The following is a 21,206-nucleotide window of genomic DNA, read 5'->3' on the forward strand; positions in this document are numbered from 1 at the left end:
TTGTAGTGGGTTTTAAATTTCTGCAAGCACTTTTAACCTCATAGTTACTTTGGGCATACCTGGATCAGTAAGAAAATGAAAACAAAAAATTTTTCCCTTTAACTATTTAATATATGACAGTTACTTGCTCTCTGGCACTGTGTGTACTCGGTAGGGACACAGAAGTATCCCTTCAGATGGAATATTTTCAGTATTTCAAAACCAAGATGTTGTATGGGAGGGGTTTTCTGCTTCCATTCCCCTTGTCTGCTTTGAGGAAGTGTCCACTCTGTGCATGGTCCTTCCTCCATCCCTCCCCATCCTGACCACCAGCTCTCCTTTGCCAAAATTTGGCATTTCATAGACTTTAACCTGAGAACCTTTGCTGCACTTCAAAAATTATCTTTATAAATTTGCTTCTGACATGGAAACTCACTTTCACTGTATTCTCAGCACCAAAAAAAAAAAAATCATTGCAGTGTTCCAGCTTTGGATACAGCAGAAATTTTATTGTCTGTCTGCTGAAACTCTCTTGGATCACAGGGATGTGGTCCAGCACTGCCCCACATCACATATCCATTGCATAGGCTGATCCTGCTCCCAGGAATTGCCTGGTAGTGGGAGTTTCCCAGGTTTGCCAGGTCAGAGAGATTTTCCTCAAAGCTGGTGTCCCTGGCAGCCTCACTGCTCTCAAGGACAACTTGATTTACGGTTGCAAACTGATTATACGGTTGCAAACTGATTTTCTTTTTCAACACTGTAGTATAAAAGAAAACTTTGCAATCTTGGGAAATTACTTTCTCTTGACCACGAACATTGATTGGATGGCACTTTATTCAGTGTTAGTTTACTCTAGTCCACATTCACTAGCAAGGTTCAGCAGCCTTGCTCTCACCTTTCCTGGATGTGCAGGCAGCAGGGGAGCTGCCAGGGAGGTTTCAGGCTGTCCTGGGGCACGTGCTGTGGGACAGAGCCAAAAACTAGACCAAGGACAGCTGAGATTGTCCCCTTCTTCTGGTAGGGGGGACTCCACATGCAACAGTACGTTCAGTTATGGAGGTAAATTACAAAATTGAGGTGCTGGAACATGGCCACAGAAGAAAAATGGAGCTGGTGAAGGGTCTGGAACACAAGTGCCATGAGGAGCAGTCGAGGGAGCTGGGGGTGTTCAGCCTGGAGAAAAGGAAGCTCAGGGGACACTTTGTTGCTCTCTAAAACTCCAAGAGAGGAGATTGTAGCAAGGTGTGGGCTGGTCTCTTCTTCCAGATAACAAGTGACAGGATGAGAGGAAACAGCCCCAGGTTGTGCCAGGGGAGGTTTAGATTGGATATCAGGAAAAATTTCTTCATAGAAAGGATTGTCAAGCACTGGAACAGGCTGGGAAGCAGTGGAGTCACCATCCCTGGATGTATTTAAAAGATGTGTAGATGTGACACTTGGGGACATGGTTTAGTGGTGGACATGGCAGTGCTGGGTTAACGGACTTGGTGACCCTAAAGGTCTTTTCCAACCCAGATGATTCTATAATTCTATGATTCCAAGTGAGAGGATGAATAGTTTGTGCCATGGGCAGCTGGGTCAGCACCGTGGCAAAGCAGGGCAGTTGTGTGTTTTGTCTGATTTTGGTGGGCTGAGAAACAACTGGATCTTTTGCACCACAGCCAACATCTTACCAAGCCTCTGCTTTCACAACAGCCTGTGGTAAATGCTGACCATGAAAATGGCCCAGAGGTGGCCACAAAAATGTCCCAGAGCTGCTCAGTCACAGCCTACGTGGTTTTTCACACCAGGAGGTGTTAAACAACCTGCCACCTCTGTAACTTGGTTGTTTCAGATGTGTCCTGTATTTTTGTCTTTTCTAGATCCCCACTCTGATTTCTAGCTTTTAAAATCATTGTTTTTTAATTTTTATTGCAGGTCATGGGAGATTCCAAGACAAGAAATGTTTATTTCTGTCTAAAGAACACACATTTTCACATTAGACATCAGATATCTGGAAAATGAGGCACTTTATGTAGTAATATGTTGTTCCACCAGGATATTCTCATCTATTTGTGCTACTCCAATGCTTGCAAGAGATGCAGATTATGAAGAACTTTTTGAAGGACAGGAGTGCAGAGGCTACAACGCTTTGAAAAACGAAAACATGACCAAACCCAAATTTTAACAGAGACCAGAGAGGAAGAGCTTGAGGAAAAAAAAAATGAAGGTAAAAATGCAAATATGTTTATTTTCCTGCTAAGGTTATGCTGCATGTTACAGGGAAATTTGTAAAGGAATTTGGCAGGCAATAGTAGACTTTAGCTTTTTAGATTTCTTACTTCTCTGCCAAATAGTTAATTTGTAGGCTACAGTAACCAATGACACAAAAGAGTGGAAATGATGGAAAGTGGGACTTGTTTCACCACTGCCAACAATCTGAATATTTCAGCAGCTGTGGAATTTGTTAAGAATAAGGTTCGTGGAGTGAAATTGGCCAAACACGAGAAGAAATACAGGTGAATCCTGTGTTGATGAATTCCTGGGAACTTCTGGGTTAACAGGAAAAAAATAAGAATTAAAAAATTAAAAAAGGAATAAAAAAGGGAAAAGAGGAAGAACTAAAATGCAGAATGGTTGCTTATGGTGTTTAAATCTGGACAGTCGGCTCAAGACAGGAAGCTGGTCTCATGACACGATCATGACTCCTATTGCAACATCTCAGAGGGTGCTTTTCCAAGTGATATTGCTGGGATGGAGCAGTTTGTCTGGCAGTTTAGCTGCTCCACAGGAGCACAGGAGGCTCATGCTCCACCCTGGGATGGCAGAGGAGGGCAGACTTGGAGAGAGCACTGCCCTGAAACCACTTTCTAAAGGTTTAGTTTTTCCACTGCCGTTTGGGCCATGGGGAAGTGTGAGGAGGCAGAAGTGGGCTGGGGGCTGCCATTTCTTTCAGTCTTGTGCCTGGCCCTGTGACTCCCTCTGTACTCCCTTTAGTGCTGACTCTTCCATTCCACTGGATAAAACATAGCAGTTAAGGGACAAAGGCAAAATTAAAGTGACCATTGTGCTGCAGGTTGACACCGGGGCTATTATGCTATTTCTGTTCGTGATGCTTATTTTCCTAATTAACCTGTGCTTATTTTTGAGGGGTTATTTTGTTTGTCTACAGAAGCAACACACATCAAAGCCAGCTTCTGCAAGTGGGCATCACCTTTGGGATGTTAGTGGTATAAGCACAGTTTTCCTGCTGATGTTCTTACTGAACATCTTTTTAGGTGGATGTGTTCTTATTTGCTTTCTGAGTTCATAAATCCTCATTTTTACAAAATACTGAGCATATTTTTTTAAAAAAAATTCCTTTAAAACACGGAAATTATTTAAAAATACTTTCACTTTTTAATAAAAGTACTGTTTTTCGTGGGGGGAGGAACCTTTTTCCCTTTCATTTGTAAAGACCAACATAACACTGTGTGTGTGCAAACATGCAGGAAAGAGATCAACATCAACTCATACACAGAGAGAGCTTATCTTAATTTTGCTGTTTCCAGTTAAGCTTCCTCCCCCCTCCTGCTGCTCTGCATGACTGACAGCTGACTGCACTTCCTTTTTCTAGCACATTTTCCTGTCAGGTTACCCAGAGTTATGACCATTTGGGTGCCACCAGGCTTGCCTGGAAAATACAACAGCATTCAGCCATGGAGCAGAACCTCCCTGCTCCCGAGGACATCCATCACAACCTAGGGCACAGCTCCCTGAAGACTTCCAGAGGGGAGAGCTGCACATTCACTGATGTGGCAGAGGTTATGCAGACTCACCTGTTTAACTGAAGACTTTCCTGGGGTTGGTTGCCCCAGTCAGAAGTGCTCCAGAGTTTGCAGCTCCACTATGGGAAGCACTGGCAGTGAAGTGTAGCTGCCTCCTCTTGGCTCTGTCAGCCAGCTGAAATATTGGGATAGGTCCATGTAAAATAATTGGTACAGCTGTTTTTATGTATTTCTTGCCTTTTTTTTTTTCTTTTGCTACAGCAGAGACCAAAAGCGACAGAAATCATTGAGAGCTGGGTTTTTTCCTTCCAAGCTGATGCTGTACCATAGTCAAGATTTTGATTGATCACCTACTGTAGGGTGTGGCTGAATCTCCCATTTAGCTCTGCAGTAGTCCAAATGCTCTAATTGATCACTCAGGTAGTGCAGCAGACTTTTTTTTGTATCAATCGCTTGGGCACTTCGACCATGGCATTGTAAAGAAGTACTTAAAATGCAGGGGTTGATTGGTAGGTTGGCAGCACAGAAGTTGTTCAAGTCAGTGCCTTTCCAGTGCTGGCCATAAGCTACCAGCTGAATTACTGGGAATTTATCTTAGCCACTGATCTATCCCCACGGCCCAATGAAAACTAGGTATGCTCACTAGATTAAAGGCATGTAAATTTGTCATAGTAAATTCATGCATTGGAGTATAATTAAGTGGAATTTGACTGCCTTTATAATTTTGTGCAACCATGAATTTTGTTTCCCTTATGAAACTTTCTAAATATTTTATGCCAAGAACTTAGCTATGTATTTTTGGTGATGGGTGACATTGATGGCAATAATAAATTTGATTGCCAGTTTCCTTTAGTGTGAATCCACTATTCAGCAATAGAGGAATCTCTTTTTAAGTTCTGAACACACACAAGCAAGGCAAGTTCCTATTTAAGGTGGGGATTTATGTTCAGTTGTAGGATATGGCCTCTGTGTACTCTGTTCCTGCTTCCACTCATTTCTCTTCCATCCTTCACATCATGAGCTGTAGAAGCCCTTTACAACTTAGTTCCTCCATAGTTACATCTTGCATTAGTGGCAGGACAGGAAAAAACTTCTGGGTTTTTTCCAATTTCTTTTGTTCTGCTGGCTTTGAAATCCTGTAGATCCACTTCTGCCTTCCTTGATTTCTCTCCTTTTCTGTCCTGCAATACTTGTGTGGATATCCACTCCCTCCCCTTACACAGACGAAAATTCTTAAGAATGTGGTTCAGGGCCTGCAGAAAAAAAAGTAAAAAATGCAGGACAGCTCCCAACTCTTACTTGAGCAAAAAATTTAATTTTTTCTAGAGATCATTTGTGAATTTTAGCTCAAAGCACCCACTTCACCATAGCCAAAAATTGCGCCAGTAGAGGATCCAAAATATCATTGTTGATGTGGGGCTTTTTGTTTAGTTTTGAGACAGATGCTTAAATCTCTTTAGGTTACACTCTGGCAGTGTCCTTGTCAGTTCCATTAAGCCTCACCTGTAAATCCCAGCAACCAACAGCCAGGTTGCTCAACGTTTGTGTTTCAATGTGGTTTCTTCATTTCCCCTTCCTTCTTTTAGACACAAACATATCATTTTCACATTTCAGATCTGCTTCAGGCCTTGCCCTTGCCTGTGTGTTGCTACAGCTGGAAGAACTCTGAAAGTTGCCATGCCTGCCACAGAGAAGCCTGGAAAGTTGAGGAATATGCAAAGGCTGACTATACCTCCCTCTGCCAAGTTAAGACTTTGGGGGATTATCTGGAAAAAGCAGCATACTGACTCTTAAAAGAACTCTTTATTTTATGGCTTACTTTCCCTTTTCAATCTAAATATCAAAAGCAATGCTCAGCCTTCAATTCTGACACAGAATTCTCTCCTTCAGAGATGCCAGCACTTTTGGAGTACAGCTATCCCGACTCCAGGTACTCCCCAAGCCAAATACTGGACAATATAAGATGAAGGTCAGAAGAAGACCCCATCAAATACATCTCACCCTTTTTGCCAGAGGGCAAGCTCCCCAGTGAAAACACTCTCTTTGGTGACCACGTGACTCATGCAGCAGTAACATCCTAAATCCCACAGACAGCACTACATGGAGCCTTTCCCAGCCTGGCTCAAAGCTGCTTGCTGACTAATATTTTGTAATGACCTTCCTGCCCTTTTCACTTTGGCCACATGGGATCCCAATCCAGGCTGTATTTTCCTTGCATTCCCTCCCTCCCTCACTGTTGCCTTCCTTCACAGAGCTTCATGTGACAGTTTTGTAGCTTTCCAAGTAGCACTGTACACAAAACCTATGATTTCTGCCCTAACCCATAAATATTTTTAAAATTTATAACTCCTGGGATGATCAAAGAGAACGATTAAGAGCAGGTCTCATGGTGTTGACAGCACTTCCATTCTAATTAACTCAGTTCTAAGTACAACAAGGCTATTCCTGGCTCAGTGATCAGGATTGCAATTGCCTGTTTGATGGGCAGTTATGGACCAATATTTTGCACAGTAAAACATGTCTGGCTTACCTAGTTCAAGCTAAAGCACAGGGCCTTAAAATGGTTCAAAAAGGAGCTTGTGCTGCATGAAGCAACCTCTATTTAAGACATAGCACACAAGACAGTGCTCAAAAGCACCTTTAGCACCATCTGGAAGCCTACAGCCATGAGAATGAACAAGTGTGATACTAACAGGAGAAGTGGGAACTAAAATTCGCCCTTCAAAGTAGTCAAGGACTAGTTTTAAAAAGTAAAATTAGAGCCTAAAGGACCAGCTGGAAGAGATCTGACAGGATGACCATCTCAACAGCAGGTCCTGCATTTAAACAAACTCTATGCTGCCAACTTTAGACTGATTAAAATACAGCTGTTAAAGACTTATCATTAATTATACAGTGACTTTAAAACAACTTGCCCCTGTAAAACTGCACCAGTAGCAGAAGCGGACTATTAATCTCACTAAACCTTAAGTAAACTTGGGATGCATGAATTCAATATAGACCAGTAAGAAGCTCAACAAGTTGAAGTAAGTCCTCACCAAAAAGTCTGTAGAATAATTTTCATTGTTTGAAATGAAGAACCCACAGCCCAGACAGCCTAATCTTGCAAAAGCACTGGAAGTCCCAGAACTAGAAGGTAGATGTGCCACATGTTTTATCCTTTTTATTTACTCCTCTCCTGTAACAGAACCTGACAGTGGCTGTTCTTTCCTCCTGCCAAATACATAATTTTTCTAAGGTATAGTTCAGTTGGAAAGATTCTACCACTAATTACTACCCCCTTTCTTACCCTAGATCATGATTCCTGCTGAAGTTCTGGGGCATTCCCTTCCACATTCAGTGATCTCAAAACAGCCATAAAACAACATATGGACTACCACATAACAGTTTATGTAAAACTTAAGGGTTCATGCCTATCAACTGGGACGACAGAGCTGTGCTGTAATTGCTTTGATACAGTTGTACAGCTTCATCCAATGGATTTGACTCTCATGGAAACACTGCAAGTGTGTGTGGCACAAGGAAAGACAGACAGGTCATAGTACTGCCTCCACCACACCCTCTGCTCCCTTGCAGTCACTGAATGGGCAACGTGATTTGTCCTAAGGTAAGAACTCCAGGTAGGAACTGCAGGAGGAACTGTCTGGATGCTTGCATAATTCATGCATTCCAGAGATGGGGGAGCTGTGATGTTTGCAATTGACTTTCCTGCCCATCAGCCTGCAAAGAGAGACCGGAGCCAACAGAACAAAAGGTGTCCCGATCTTGCAGGCAGCTTCCAAGTGGATCCTGCTGCCCTCTCCCCTACTCTCCAGCCCAAACACAGGGAACACTCACTTTTGGATGAGTGAGTAAAGGTCAAATAGGGAGATAAAATCTCCACAGGTGCTTTCTTGCTTTGCAATTGTGAATTCTGAAAGGCCAAGGACTGTAAACATGCACGTTTCCAGCCACCCTGCTGATATTGTAACCCTTTAGACACAAATATGAGTCTGTACAGATCTAGCCCCACTAAGACTTCTAAGAGAAGTTTAGAAAGCAAGGGGAGGGGGTCTCTCTGAAGCTTGTGACTCAATAGGAGGGACCACGACCTGAGGACAATATAATCCATTGTTGCAGTCGATGGAGTTGTAATTTAGATACTGCACTGGCAATATTTAGATACTGTATTAGCAATAAATCTAAACATAATCATCCACATAATCACTGTGTCCTACTTCTCACACCTGGCCAAGAGCCTTCCCTCCACTGCTCTGTTACAGCACATTAGAGAGTGTTCAGTAATTAGAGCACACATTCTTGTCAGAGAAACTGGCAGTGCAACTCTTCTATCTACTGACATAAATCATCCAGATTAACTTTAACTGCCATTAAAAGCAATGTCAAATAATTGTTACATATACTGAACTGGACTTCCTGGACTCGGGCAAAGCTGCAGAACATTGCTCAATTCAACATGAATCCCTCTCCAGGATGTCCAAGACATGAACAACTTCAAGGCCACCAATTCAGACAGACATTCCCAGTAAATTCCCAGAGTAATTCAATGAGCAGATCTTTCCTGGAAGTGGAACAACTATCTCCTAACAGTAGGGAAAGTTAAGCACATTAGAGGACAACAAGAAGCAAAAAGAAGCATCCATTCACATTGCTGTATCTGGAATATCTCCCTTTACCACAAGAGCAAATGAGTTTCTAAAAACTAGGTAGTTCTACAAAAGATTCAAGCCAGAGATCAACCACTTCCTTTAAATACACTCACTATTTGGTTTAGGAAAATTAATCCATACATGATCATCTGTCTTTTGGAGGACAGTTAAAACTAAACTGCTACAGGCTTAGGGCCACTGTCACACGTTGGATGCTGCTGGAACCTGCTCTAGTCAGCTGAACAAATACTAAACAGAAGTAGTCACACCTATGAAGCCACAAAGAATAAATGCATTCAAGAACAACTGTTCTTTGCTTTATTGAATGGCTGAAGCAGGACTATAATCCAGGTATACTTAAATCAAGTGTTGGTCCACTCATCATCAGAAAGAATCGGGTTTTTTTCTTATAACAACATCAACACAAATGGAAGGAACATGAACCATCATAACAGGAACTTTCAACAGTATGTGACATTAGACCATGACCAGACTGGTGCTACCTCAGTATTTACAGACTCCACTGTATAGACCAGCCACACCAGTGTTATTTACCTCCAAATCACTGAAGTTCTAGGGAAAGGATCCTTCTTTTTACAGCTCACCTCTGAGCCATCAACATGAGATCAAAATGAGTTGTAGTCTTCAGAAATATTTCTACATTTAGTATTTTACTAAAGAATATTTACTATCCTCTCTGAAGTTACATATAACCATTATAAATATTTACATCAAACATTTACAGCTGGTTCATAATATACAACACAACAATTTAGCTATAATTTCTAATCGTCCAGTGTAAAAGTTTCAAACAACATGTTGCTATCGTGATTTCAATTTCTCTGTTTTGCACACAGTCACAGGCAGTACAGGCCTTTTCAAAAACTCATGTTGCATAATAAAAAAAAAAAAATGGAATGATGTTACTTTAATGACAATTAAAGTAAAAAATGACAATTATTTTGGGGGTTGTTGTTTTGGTTTTTTTAAACAAGCAGATTTCAATTTCTAAATCCCATCTGGTGCTACTACTAACATTTAAAATAGTCTTGGAGAGGGGAAAAAATACTTAAGAAATAAATACACCTTTAAAAAACTTCCACAATTAACCATGTCAGAGTATTTGTTTTCCACACAGTTTGAAGGAGACCTTACTCTTCTCATCTTGCGCTGAAACACGGTGTGGTTCAATCCATTCTTATCTTCTGGTTTGTCATCCTATAAATAATGCTGTCATACCCAGGATCCATGTTCCAGAGGTTGTAGGAGATAACTATCACAGCTAAAGCAAGGCCTATCATCATCCACAGAATAATGTTGAAGATTACAGAGTAGTTGTAGTTATATGGATAGGCAAGGTTATAAGGATTTTCTTTTTCGCTCTGTAATAAAGAAAACGTGTATTACTTCAAAGTGAGCTTGCACACAAAACATTCTGACTCCCTGGCAAGTCTAGGCAACATGAATAGGGCAACTCCATCCTGGACTAAGTCTGGAGTCCTGCCAGCAAGCCAAGGAAAACGTGTTCCCACACCTGGGAGGCAGGACTTGCATGCACTGCTGCACTGGGGAGAAAACGCAGAAAGGCAAATTTTAACAAGGCATAAGGGAAGAAGTTTTCAGAGAACTTAGCTGGATAGCCTGATCTAACTCCAAAATTAGTCCTGCTCTGAGTAGTAGGTTGGACTAGATGACCTCTAGAGCCCTCCTCAACTTAAGTTACTCTACGATTAAGTGAAGATCAAGACAGGTAAGTAAGCTGACCTCTTTGCACCAACGGCTAAATCACAGTCAGTATTTTAGTCTTTAGAGAAAAAGTTATGCTCAAGTGAAGAACTGATGCAATTTGGATGAGTTTTAATAAATGAGACATAGAAAAATGTGCCTCTACTACCTCTGAAGACTGGAGAATGGAGCGAGTCTTCCTTATCAGGGGGGAATTAAACTCCTTTACAGCCACCACTTCTACCACTGCATTCCCACCATACAGATTAAACATCTCATCTGCAAACTGGAAAAGCAAAAGTGATTTAATTAAAAACCTACACTGTAGCCAGGAATAAGGCAGAGTTTTGTTAGCAAGATGTAATAAAACATAAGATGTCAGCTTCAGAAATAATCATGGAAAGCTATACAATTTTAGAATAGCTACACTATTTTAGAATTTCACTAAAAGTGTGAACTTTCCCCCCATCTACAAGGCCTCTTTCAACCTCCTCAGTCATTGTTCAACAGACTGTAGCTTATGCTTGTTTTCTGGCCTAACAAATTCATGCTTTTACACATTTCCATCATGCTTACTAAAAATTTTACTGATGATTACATAAGACCTGTTGAAGAATTACTTTGTTGAGCACACTGGTGGATGAATAGCAGTTATTTTAAAGGCCTGGAAATTTAGATTTATACATTTCCAAGAGCCAGTTTTTCTAAGACATACCCGTAGTTTCAAATGTAAGGTATTTATTTAAGAAAAACAAATATATTGAGTGATGTTGATACACACTCAATACAACCCTACTTCTTTATGTAAAATATATAAACACATTGTAGAATCATGTCAACACTTTCCACAGAGGCAAACTGTAACATCAGATTTTATAAATGAACAACTGCATTCTAAAAACCGAGCATCAGGCAAGCCATCACCAATGAAGGGACAATTCAAAGAATAAGGTAGTCAACAAACTAACTCCCTTGTCATTAGCATAAAAAATTATTTCCTTAATATTACCATGAAGTTTGTTCATTAGGTAGAAAAATGTACCTTTTGCAAGGAGTCTACAAGAATTTGAGAAGCATCCTTGAACTGCTGAGAGTCTTCCCCATATCGTTTTCCAACCTCTTCCAAACCAGACAGTTCCAGAGAATACAGGTCTGGAGAGTGATCTTTGGCCAAGTGCTTGTGTCGAGACAGCTTTGGCACACCATTGAGGGTGGAAAGAAATTAATTCATACACAGGTTACTTTAAAAGAACCCCACATTTCACAAAGAATATGTTCTTCACTACCATTGTACTTCTCAAGTAAGAAAACAAAGGAACCCCCAGCAAATTCTTCATTGAGTACTTCCCATGTCTTTGGGTATGGAGAAACAGCAACTCAGAATTCCCCCTGCTCCCACACAATACAAAAGACACTACAGATGCTTCTCATTCACAATTGCAGTGATAGGGCTGATACAAATTGCTTCAGAATGCATTTTTTAAACTCATGCAATCAACTGATGACACACTAGAACATGTATCACTGGTTGCCAAGTATGCTGGCTACAGCTTCTCTGCCTTTATAAAAGATCTCTGAAGTTTGTGACTAAGGATGGGGGAAAGGTTTCAAAAAAACTTACCAGGCTTGCAATATCATGTAGGACTTGAAGTTCTGACAGAAAAAGCAAGTCAACCTGGGGGAAGAGGCAAAAAGGGACAGGTATTTGCTTTGATGAAACCTAAGTCAGGGAAATATTGTTTTGTTGCAACTCTCAGTATTTTATAACAGGTCATGTCTGCTACAGCATCAGAACATGCTAGAAGGAAATAATTCTTTCACTGAAGTTACAAAAAGTCCTGAAAACTTAATTACTAGAATTCCATTAGAAAAAATTAAGAGTAGGTTCTCGTAGGCAAAGAAAGGGGGAAAAAAAAGGGGGGGGGAAGCAAAAAGCACAAACTAAGAATATTAGAAAAAAAAAAAATCATAAAAGTTCCCACTGATTGATGCTTTTTCTTACCTCATTGTTTCTGCTGAGGGAGTTGAGGGGAAGGGAGTTGAGAATGGAGTTGTCCTGGAACAGGCGGTTCCGCAGCTGGCGCAGTGTGACAGAAAGATCCTCAAACACGGAGTTTGCCTTGCCCACCATGTACACCCTCTGCAGGAACAGCCATGGTTTAGTGACAGCAGAGCTTCCCTTCCAGTTTTTCCAGTCACAGACCAATAACCAATCACACTCGCCCTCTCCAAAGCAAAATTTCATATAATCCATTGGTTTTGCTCCAGCCACACGAGTGGAAAGAGGTTTAACTATTTAGAACATCTGGAATCACAAGTGAAGCAATACTCACTTCCTCACTGGGGGCCAGCTGCAACACCACAGGTGTTTCCTCAGAGAACAAAGTATGAATAGCATTTGCAACACTGTCAAGACTGAAAGGAACAGCCTGGAAGACAAAGTCCAGTCAAATTTTTGGGTTAAACAGGGCCTAATGATCCAAAAGGAGATAATTATGCATGGTAAACTGGTGCAGAACAAAGCTTTCCAAGCTGGGCAGCAGCAGAATTAACTAGAGTTAATTAACCTTAAAACCAACTTATTTGAAAAGGGTTTGTGGGTTCATGCTGGACAAAAACCAGCTCAACATGAAGAACTCATCCAATACTGCAGCAAACTGGATTACAGCAGACAATGTAATCATAAAGGAGAAGTGAGCAGGCACTGCACAGTTACCAATATTTTGTAAGTTATTGTGTCATGTTAAAAGGTGTCTGGAAGAAGTTCTATGACAGAAGAGGCATACATTTAAAACCAGGAAATTTTATCTGAACAGAAGAACAGAGCTTTCCTCTCCAAGGATGGTCAAATGCCAGCAGAGGTTGCCCAGAAAGGTTGTGTAGTCTCCATCTGTGGAGATAATCAAAACCTGACTGAACACAGCTCTGGTTGATCCTGCTTGATCAGTGGGTTGGACCAGATGAGTTCCCTTCCAAACTAAATGACTGTGGTGCTGTGACAAGCCTGAGAAGAGTGTTAGCAAAGACAGACAGTGGTAGGTAAATGTTATGTTGTCTGTTGCTTTCTTTTTGATGCAGTGTAATGGAATGGTGTCTCAAAGTGGTGTATTGCACAGTTAAGAACTTGAGGAAGGCTCAGAAGACCACTAAGAGGGTGATTCAGTACCTCAAAGAATCAACATCATATAAAATGTCATCACACGCTCAGCTTGAAGCAAAAAAATTTAGTAATTCTGACTGTGAATCAGTAAGTTACCATGGGAAGCAGTGGATTCTGTGCCTCTGGGTACAAACATATTAAATAAAACTAGATGTCTTTCAAGGAGAACATGCTTTGGTCAAACAAGTTACTGAACTCAACACAGGAGGCCCTGGGTGCTCTCAAAGGCCTCTCCCCTTGTACAGGAGTCTGATCAAATTATTGATCTCCACAGCCTGATCCATCATTTTAGGGAATAAGTGAACCTCAAGTGAAGTAAGAAATAAGTGAACAACTGGGACTACAGTAGAGAATCATGTACTTGTCATCACACCAGAAGAGTCACAGAAATCCACAGTATGGAACTGTGGATACTCACATTCTCAATGGGGTAAGAAAACCCTTTCACAGGCAATGCCAGCTTGTCCACTCCCTTCACTGTCACCAGCACAGTAGCTCGTGGCCTGTGAAACAGATCCCCCACTGCAAGCCCAGGCCAGGGAAGGTCCTATTACAAAATAATTAAAAAAAAAAAAAAAATCACATTTCAAAGGGAAAAAAGAAGAGCCCTCCCCCAATATTACAGCACAATAACTTACTATCTTGTTAATATCTCTGTGCAGGACAACCTACTGGAAATTTCATGAGGAAGTTAGTTAATACTAGGCTGCTTTCATCTTGAGTAATGCTGTCTCAAGTCAACCATGAAGACATTCTTAATTTAAAAGCTGCCAGTAACTTCATAGCAGTCTACACTAAGAAAGCATTATACATAATGGATATATGAAGAGTTATCTCCCATAATTAAATTATAAATATTATAGTCTGTATTTAATAAGTGAAGGCTGAATTTAAAAAAAAAAAACCAAAACCCCCCAACAATAAATCAAACAAACCTAAACCCTTTCACAAAACACAACAGAAAGAGGTTTAGGCACACTAAACCACTAACATCTTGGTATTTTCAGTACCAGAAAGAAACAGGGGGATAAAAAGAGAGGGGTGTCAATCATACCAACAACTTCCTAATTTAAAATTTACAAATTTGCACAGAAACAATGAGATTCCTTAGTAGCTTACTACAGTTATGAATCAGTAAGAGCACAGTGAAGGATACCTGGCTGGTTTATACAGACACAAAATACAAACTCTTCTACTTGGAATAAATTCAAACAGATTTCTCCAGTTGTCCAAATAACATAACTGCTTGTTATTTGGAAAACCAACTTAACAGGATTTTAGAATTAAATGTTATCGACATTCTGATCTGTATCACCTCAAAGAAACAAAAGGAAAAAACATTTAAAGCACCATCAGGGACAAAAAGGGGTTCAGTTTTATTCTGCTTTAACAAGGGAAGAATATTGAATGACTGGTTTTGATAATTCCAAATGTAATGCAGTAAGAATTCCAAATTCTCTACAGTGTACCTACTGCACTGTCAGTTTATGTTGCTAGACCATAAACTTGATGTGAGCTGCAAAAGGAGTACCTGGGCCCTGCACTATTCTCCATACCAGGGCTGGAAGCTGCCCACAGTGACCTCTGCCTTCCTTAGTGACAATGCTGAAAACCTACAGTTTCAGGGCTTAAATGAATAATAATTTAAACACTTCCTTCCCTGCTTGCTTCTAGGATTTGAAATAATACTATTTATAATACTATTTATGCTATGGACCCAGCACAGCAAATGAATTCCAAAGTTTGGCAAAGGCACAGGGTGTGTACTCAAACAATTTTTTCCAAGACAACCATGACACATCTTTGGATAACCAGTATGCTAAATGTCAAGTGGTCAAAATGGGCCAAACCCTATTGTTTTGCTGGGTGTCTTTACATGCAACACACACAATACCATTCAATATACTGTTTTTCCTTGATAAAATAATGAAAATTTACTTCCTAGGCATATAGCTCTTTATGAGTTTGTTACTAGTTTGATGACGAAAAAACCATAATTAATTGACAGCAATATATTTTCAGACAAATTCCAAAACACAGGCTAAACAGACCTGATTCAAACCAGCCTTATCAGACCTCTTCCCTAGCTGCAGACTGGAAGAAGTGGGAACTGGCTGCCCACACCAGCCTGCAGATTTGAGTATCTGGCTGCACACAGACACTGCTAGAGATGCCTGGCTATCACACTTTTATGTACTGCTTCAACAGCCATCCCTGCTGAAGCCCAGCAAAAAATTCAGTAGGCAAGACTGGAATCAATCCAAGGGCTCCTTCTCATGTGCCCCACTTTAAACATCACCAAAGCTATATCCAAACACTTAATGTGGGAAAATACTACCACAAATCATGTTTTCAAGTACTTGGATTACTACTTAAGTAATAACCAGCCTATTTGTTCTTACTAACTCTGCTCAGCAGACAGGTTTGCTGACCTGACAAAACGTCTGCCTTGCCAAGGCATTTCTCACAGTCCTCAGAGAACTCAAAAGCAGAGCCCTGTGGAGAGTGACAGGGCTGTGTGTGATCATGGATGGGGGGGATACAGCACACAGCTGGGTCTCAGAGGAAGTGAGGAACAGCACTGTAAAGCCTCTGCAGGCTTCCTTCTATGGCTGATGATTCAAACTGGCCAGCCAGCACAACCTCTGCCTGCTCACATGACAGACACAGCTCTGTGCTCGGAAACCGCCTCGGACAAGTCATGCATTCCCCAACACAAACAGGAGGGTATTTTATATATTCCAGCACATGACAGGAAGATCTGGGCGTTGAGTGAGCAGGTCTGTAGTTTTAGAGGTGTTTCAAAAACAAGACCCGAAACGTACTTCTTCAACAGAGAAGCCCATGGTTAATGCAGCGACATCTGGGATCCGCTCGCCAGGAATGGGCCAACTTCCATCTCGGAAAACGACTGACTGAGGTGATCGTAAGATACTAAATTCATCTCCACAGACACCTGAAAAACAAACACAAGAAGCTGTCAGAGTTCTTGCAATCTTTCCCTTACATAGGGAAAAGGGATATTAGAGCTTTCTTTCATTCCTTCTTCCCCCTCTCATGCCTATCACTTTGTGTAAAACAAGGAATGAGAACCCTTCGTTTTGGTGCTCTGGAATACAAAATAAGGTTTCTATACAGTAATGACTAAGGACAAACAAATCCATATTAACAGAAGCAGGACCATTATTCAGGCAACAGCACAGAACAGTTCTATGTTCTCACTAACTGGCTGCAAGTAGTGCTACAGTTGAGACCTGCTAAAGCAAACTCGCAGTGGAACCAGGCAGACTCCAAAATCCTGTTCAGCTCACAGTGCATCAACACAGCCCTGTCTGCTTCCAGGACTGCTTGGCATAACACCTCTGTTCCTGCAGACAACAGCCTGAGCCACTGCACCCAGAGCCAGGAAGTCCAGCGGAGTCTGTCAGTGCTGGATTAAACTGAGCACTGCCAGGACAACCTGGATCCTGCAGAACAGCTCCCGTGTCCCTGCTCTGCCTCCTCCACCACATGACACTGTGAGATGCTTTTCTTCCCCTGGATGCAGTGCTGGACCTGAGCTGACTGTGTGAAGCCCCAGCCTGCAGTACTTCTCATGTTGGGTTTCCACTTATCTGGGATCCCCCTTCACTCTCTCCCCCATTACCTCAAATAGCAGAGTTGACTAAAAGCGTATTTTTAAACTGTTTTATGGTGAGAGTAATTTACTGGTTAATAAAGTCAGGAAGGATTCCATAGGTGTAAAACATGGGCTTGTTTCAACCTGGCTTCCTCCTTTAAAGTCGTTTAAGCATAGCTGCAATACTGCGTGAATAAATTTGTGTGAATAAATTTTAAAACTTATTTGGTGTATAGAAGCAGTGACACACACACAACGCAAAATTTCAGGCATATGCTCCTCGATGACCAATCTGAGAAGGTTTCCAACAAAAAACTGATGTGACACAAGATATGAGAAAACCAATATATATATAATAAATATAAATAATATAAAATATATATAATAAATATTCGCAGGCATCTAAGTTGAAGTTCTAATCATAAAATGTGTCTGACTGCATACTTCAAAATTATATGAATAACTATCCGAAGAAAATAAAGCTATTTAGTCATATGATCACTGAAAATTGATTACCAATCCAAGCAGCAATACACAATAGTTTTCCCAGGCATCTACAAATCTAAAAGCTATTTACAAAAATAATGCAAGAGCAAAACGATGTGCTGCACAGCTAAAATCCTCCCTAACATTAAATTTAACTAAAGTGACCTTGAAGATGCTGTTTTAAAGCCTGGGTCATGATCATGCATACAAATGCTGACAGTAAATCTGAGCTGTGTTATGATAAACACAGTAAAGGACAAAGTACTGCTGTGCAGGCTGGGGAAGGGGGGCAAAAGGAAGCAAACAGGCCAAACCAAGCAACATATGTGAAGGGAATTTAAGAACTTTTTGATTTAAATTGATGCATTCACCGGATGCCCTGCTGTCAATTTTAATGGTAACTAAAATTAATTACAATTCTGAAGAGCAGAAATATTCCCATATCAATTTCTTTAGGAAGGAATTTATAAAACAGCTACAAATCTGTAGGATTTCACATGTTGCTCTCCAGAAGGCCGTAAGACAGTCACAAGTTACGCAGGACAAGATTGGCTTACTTGAGGCTAGACTGCTCAGGTGAGTAAAATCATTTAAATTGCCCTCACCAGACTTGTTCAAGTGATTAAAACTGAATCTGAAAATGAGAACACAAGCAGATTCCCTATAATTGCCTGTGGAATACTTAACCAAATTCCCACCCTGCTGAAATTGTACCTCAAGCTCTCAAAAGCCTTTGTGAACCTGGAGAACTAAGAAATATTGAGTGAAAAGTATTTACAGGGCCTTGAAGTGTCATCACAAGCCCGACTCACAGCAGGTGACAGGAACCCTGTAGCGACCACGAAAGCAGCTCAGCAAAACATGGAAATTCACACAAAGCAACAAAAGGAGGTGTGTTTATCACAGAATCAAGGTTGGAAGAGACCTCTAAGATGACCCAGTCCAACCATCCACCCAGCACTGCCACTGTAACCCCTAAACCACTACACCACATCACCCAGCACCAGATCCAGAGCCTCTGGAACAATTCCAGGGATGCTGACTCCACCACCTCCCTGGGTGACCTATTCCAATGCCTGACCAATCTAACAGTGAAAACGTTTTTGTCTAATATCTCATCCCAATCTCCCTTGTCTCATCTTATAAAATTAGACTGTAATATAATTCAAATACAATACTTGTAAATATACATACACAATTATATTTTATTGTATATAATCTATATACAATAAGACATATCCTGTATAGTTATATATTCGTATCGTGTATAATATACAAAATATAGAATACATGTAATTTTAATAATAAATTTCTATAAATAATACAATTATGTAAGAAATTTATATTATTTATAATTTAATGCAAACCAGTCCTTGGTCAGAAAGGGAGAGGGAAGTGTTCGAGTAGCGCCTCTGGAGGTGGGTGGGATGGGGTGTGGGGCAGGGAGCCGCAGTACGATAACAGTCCCCCGCTCCCACCCCTCGCTCCAGAACCTGGTACAGACACACAGACAGACACCCCCTCTTCCCTCCCCGCGCCCCTTCCCCAGCGCTGCGGCCCGGCCCCTCTCCCGCAGTCTCCCCCCGCAGGGGCCCTCCCCGCTCCCCCGACCCTGCTGTCTCGCCCACACACCAGCCACACAGGCAGCCGCCAGCAGCGCCGCCAGCCCCAGGGCCATGTCCGCCATGAAACACCGCCGGGCCGCGCCGTCGGACAGACACCAGAGAGCGCCCCGCCCACCGCGTTGACGGGCAGCCGCCGCAGCCAATCCGCAGGCGGGATTCCGCGCGGTTGGGCGGGACTCTGCAGAACTGACCAATCGCAGCCCCTCCCGATCACGGGGCTGAGCGGTCAGCTGGGCAGCCGGGGGCGGGGTCTCACCTTGAGTGGCGTTTCCGCTCGGCCAATCAGATCGCGAGATGTCTCTGCACCATTTTCCTCCCCGCGCCGTGAACTTGGAGAGGAGAGACAAGAAGGCGGGGATGATTGACAGCTAATTCGACCAATCGAAGTGCGATTGGGCGGGACGGAGCGGTGATTGGCACCAATCAGAGAGCAAGGCCGCCGGCTCCACCCTGTCCTCACCTGTGAGGGGCGGTGGCTGTGAGGGTGTGAGGGGCTGGTACCGTCCCTGCCCCTCATCCTGTCGCTGCCCTTGTCTTTATCCTTGTCCCTGCCCTCAGTGCCTTCTTCCCTGAATTTTATTAAGAACACCTACAGTAAAACACGCAGTGACTACCGCAGCCATGCCTGTCTCACCTCAGCCGCCATTGCCTGTAATGGGAACAGATCGGTGGTGCGTGTTGTTCACTGTATGTGTAATATTCCTGCAGTACACCATGAGCCATCAAGTTGCGGGTATTTCCTGCGGTCTTTGCACATTTTTAGGCTCTAGATTATCTTGATGATAATCTCTACAAACTGAGGCAGAGAAAACTGGGCTTTGAGGGTGAACTGTTGCATGGCATGGGAGGTTAATACCTCCCATTTCGTGGTCCGTAAAACTGTGTTAGGAGCACTTCAAATTAATCTTGACTTCTTTACTCTGTATTGTGCATCACAAAACTGGCACCCTATAATGGCTTTTGTAAAATAAATGCAAACAAATGTGTGAGATTACCTGGATACTGAAGCAAAGAGTATGATCAATACAGCTGTTTCCTGGTGGGTTTTTCTGTTTTGGAATTCCTCAGGAGGCAACATGTGTGAGTTCACAGAAAATCCAGAAATCCAGGGAGCATTTTTATTCTTTTCTGCAACACAGTAACTCTGTCACATCCACATGGTAAAACTGTTTTTATGTGCAGGACATGCCAAGGATTGCTACCCATAGAGTTTATCCGACCAGATTCTGCTGTGCATTTAGAAATTCCAGCCAGCTATAGAAACACTTGGAAAACCTTCCCGAGCAACGTTTATGCACCGAAAAAATAACAAAAAAAACCAAACAAAAAACGGTTGTCTAGGAGAATCAGTGAGTGGGTTCTGGAATGGCAGGTAGTAAAATGAAAGTGTGTGTACAACAAACAGTATTTAAGAGAATAAAGTTATAGACCTGCCACTGCCACATGATAGGGTGTGACGACGGGCAAATCACTTACACCCAGCTTTTTATAGGCAGCAATAACACAGTCTTTTCCTTGTCTGGGAGTCAATTTGCATAAATGAAGAGAAGCTGTTCCCATTGCTGCCAGGTGGAAACTATACTTCGAATATGAAAATCATGCCAAATGCATAGACTACTCTGAAACTCAGCAGCAGGGCAAGTTATGAGCACTTCAAATGAATCCTCGCTTATTGTTTACTCTGTATCGTGCATTGCAAAACCTGTGGCGCGTAATAGCTTTTGTAAAATAAATGCAAAAAAATGTCGTTGAGATTACCTGAATACTGTAGCAAAGATATGATCAAATAGTTGTTTCCTGATGGGCTTTTCTGCCTTCAGAACAGGATTAAAAGAGCACAAGAGAGAGAAGGCCTGGATCACTGAACAACAAAGATACTGAATGATTGCTTTTCAGTGAGCCCAGCCTGTTGGTGCACTGAGCAAGGCAGGGTGATTTTAAAAATCATTTTATCTAGTAAGCTGACAACGTATATGCCCATGGGTCCTGGATTAAGGTTATGTGGATTACCTTATTTTTAGCATTTACTGGCTCTTGGGCACTTGACTTTGCAAGTGCAGTGTGTCTATTTTAGCATGGTTTCACCAAGTTTTACCTTTCTAGGAGAATATGATTTGTGAAACTGCTAGATGGCATTGGGTGGGTATGATTCTGTCTTAGATGGGAATGTAGTGGAAAGTGCAGAGCAGGGAGAAGAGCGGACAAGGGAAGACATTT

General features: G+C 41.8%; 1 protein-coding gene across 1 annotated transcript; it reads right to left on the minus strand.

The window, feature by feature from the left end:
• Nucleotides 1-8,665: 8,665 nt before the first annotated feature.
• ATP6AP2 (ATPase H+ transporting accessory protein 2) lies at nucleotides 8,666-19,109 on the minus strand. Its single transcript, XM_027642875.1, has 9 exons — nucleotides 18,997-19,109; nucleotides 16,085-16,215; nucleotides 13,678-13,806; nucleotides 12,433-12,528; nucleotides 12,102-12,239; nucleotides 11,721-11,774; nucleotides 11,142-11,291; nucleotides 10,269-10,385; nucleotides 8,666-9,756 (listed from the first exon to the last, which is right to left on the minus strand). The coding sequence occupies exons 1-9, from the start codon at nucleotides 19,049-19,051 to the stop codon at nucleotides 9,562-9,564; spliced, it is 1,065 nt and encodes a 354-aa protein (XP_027498676.1). The 5' UTR covers nucleotides 19,052-19,109; the 3' UTR covers nucleotides 8,666-9,561.
• Between the last annotated feature and the right edge of the window lie 2,097 nt (nucleotides 19,110-21,206).

This window comes from Corapipo altera, unplaced genomic scaffold, assembly GCF_003945725.1.
Source record: "Corapipo altera isolate COAL_440 unplaced genomic scaffold, ASM394572v1 0, whole genome shotgun sequence".
Classification (NCBI taxonomy): domain Eukaryota; kingdom Metazoa; phylum Chordata; class Aves; order Passeriformes; family Pipridae; genus Corapipo; species Corapipo altera.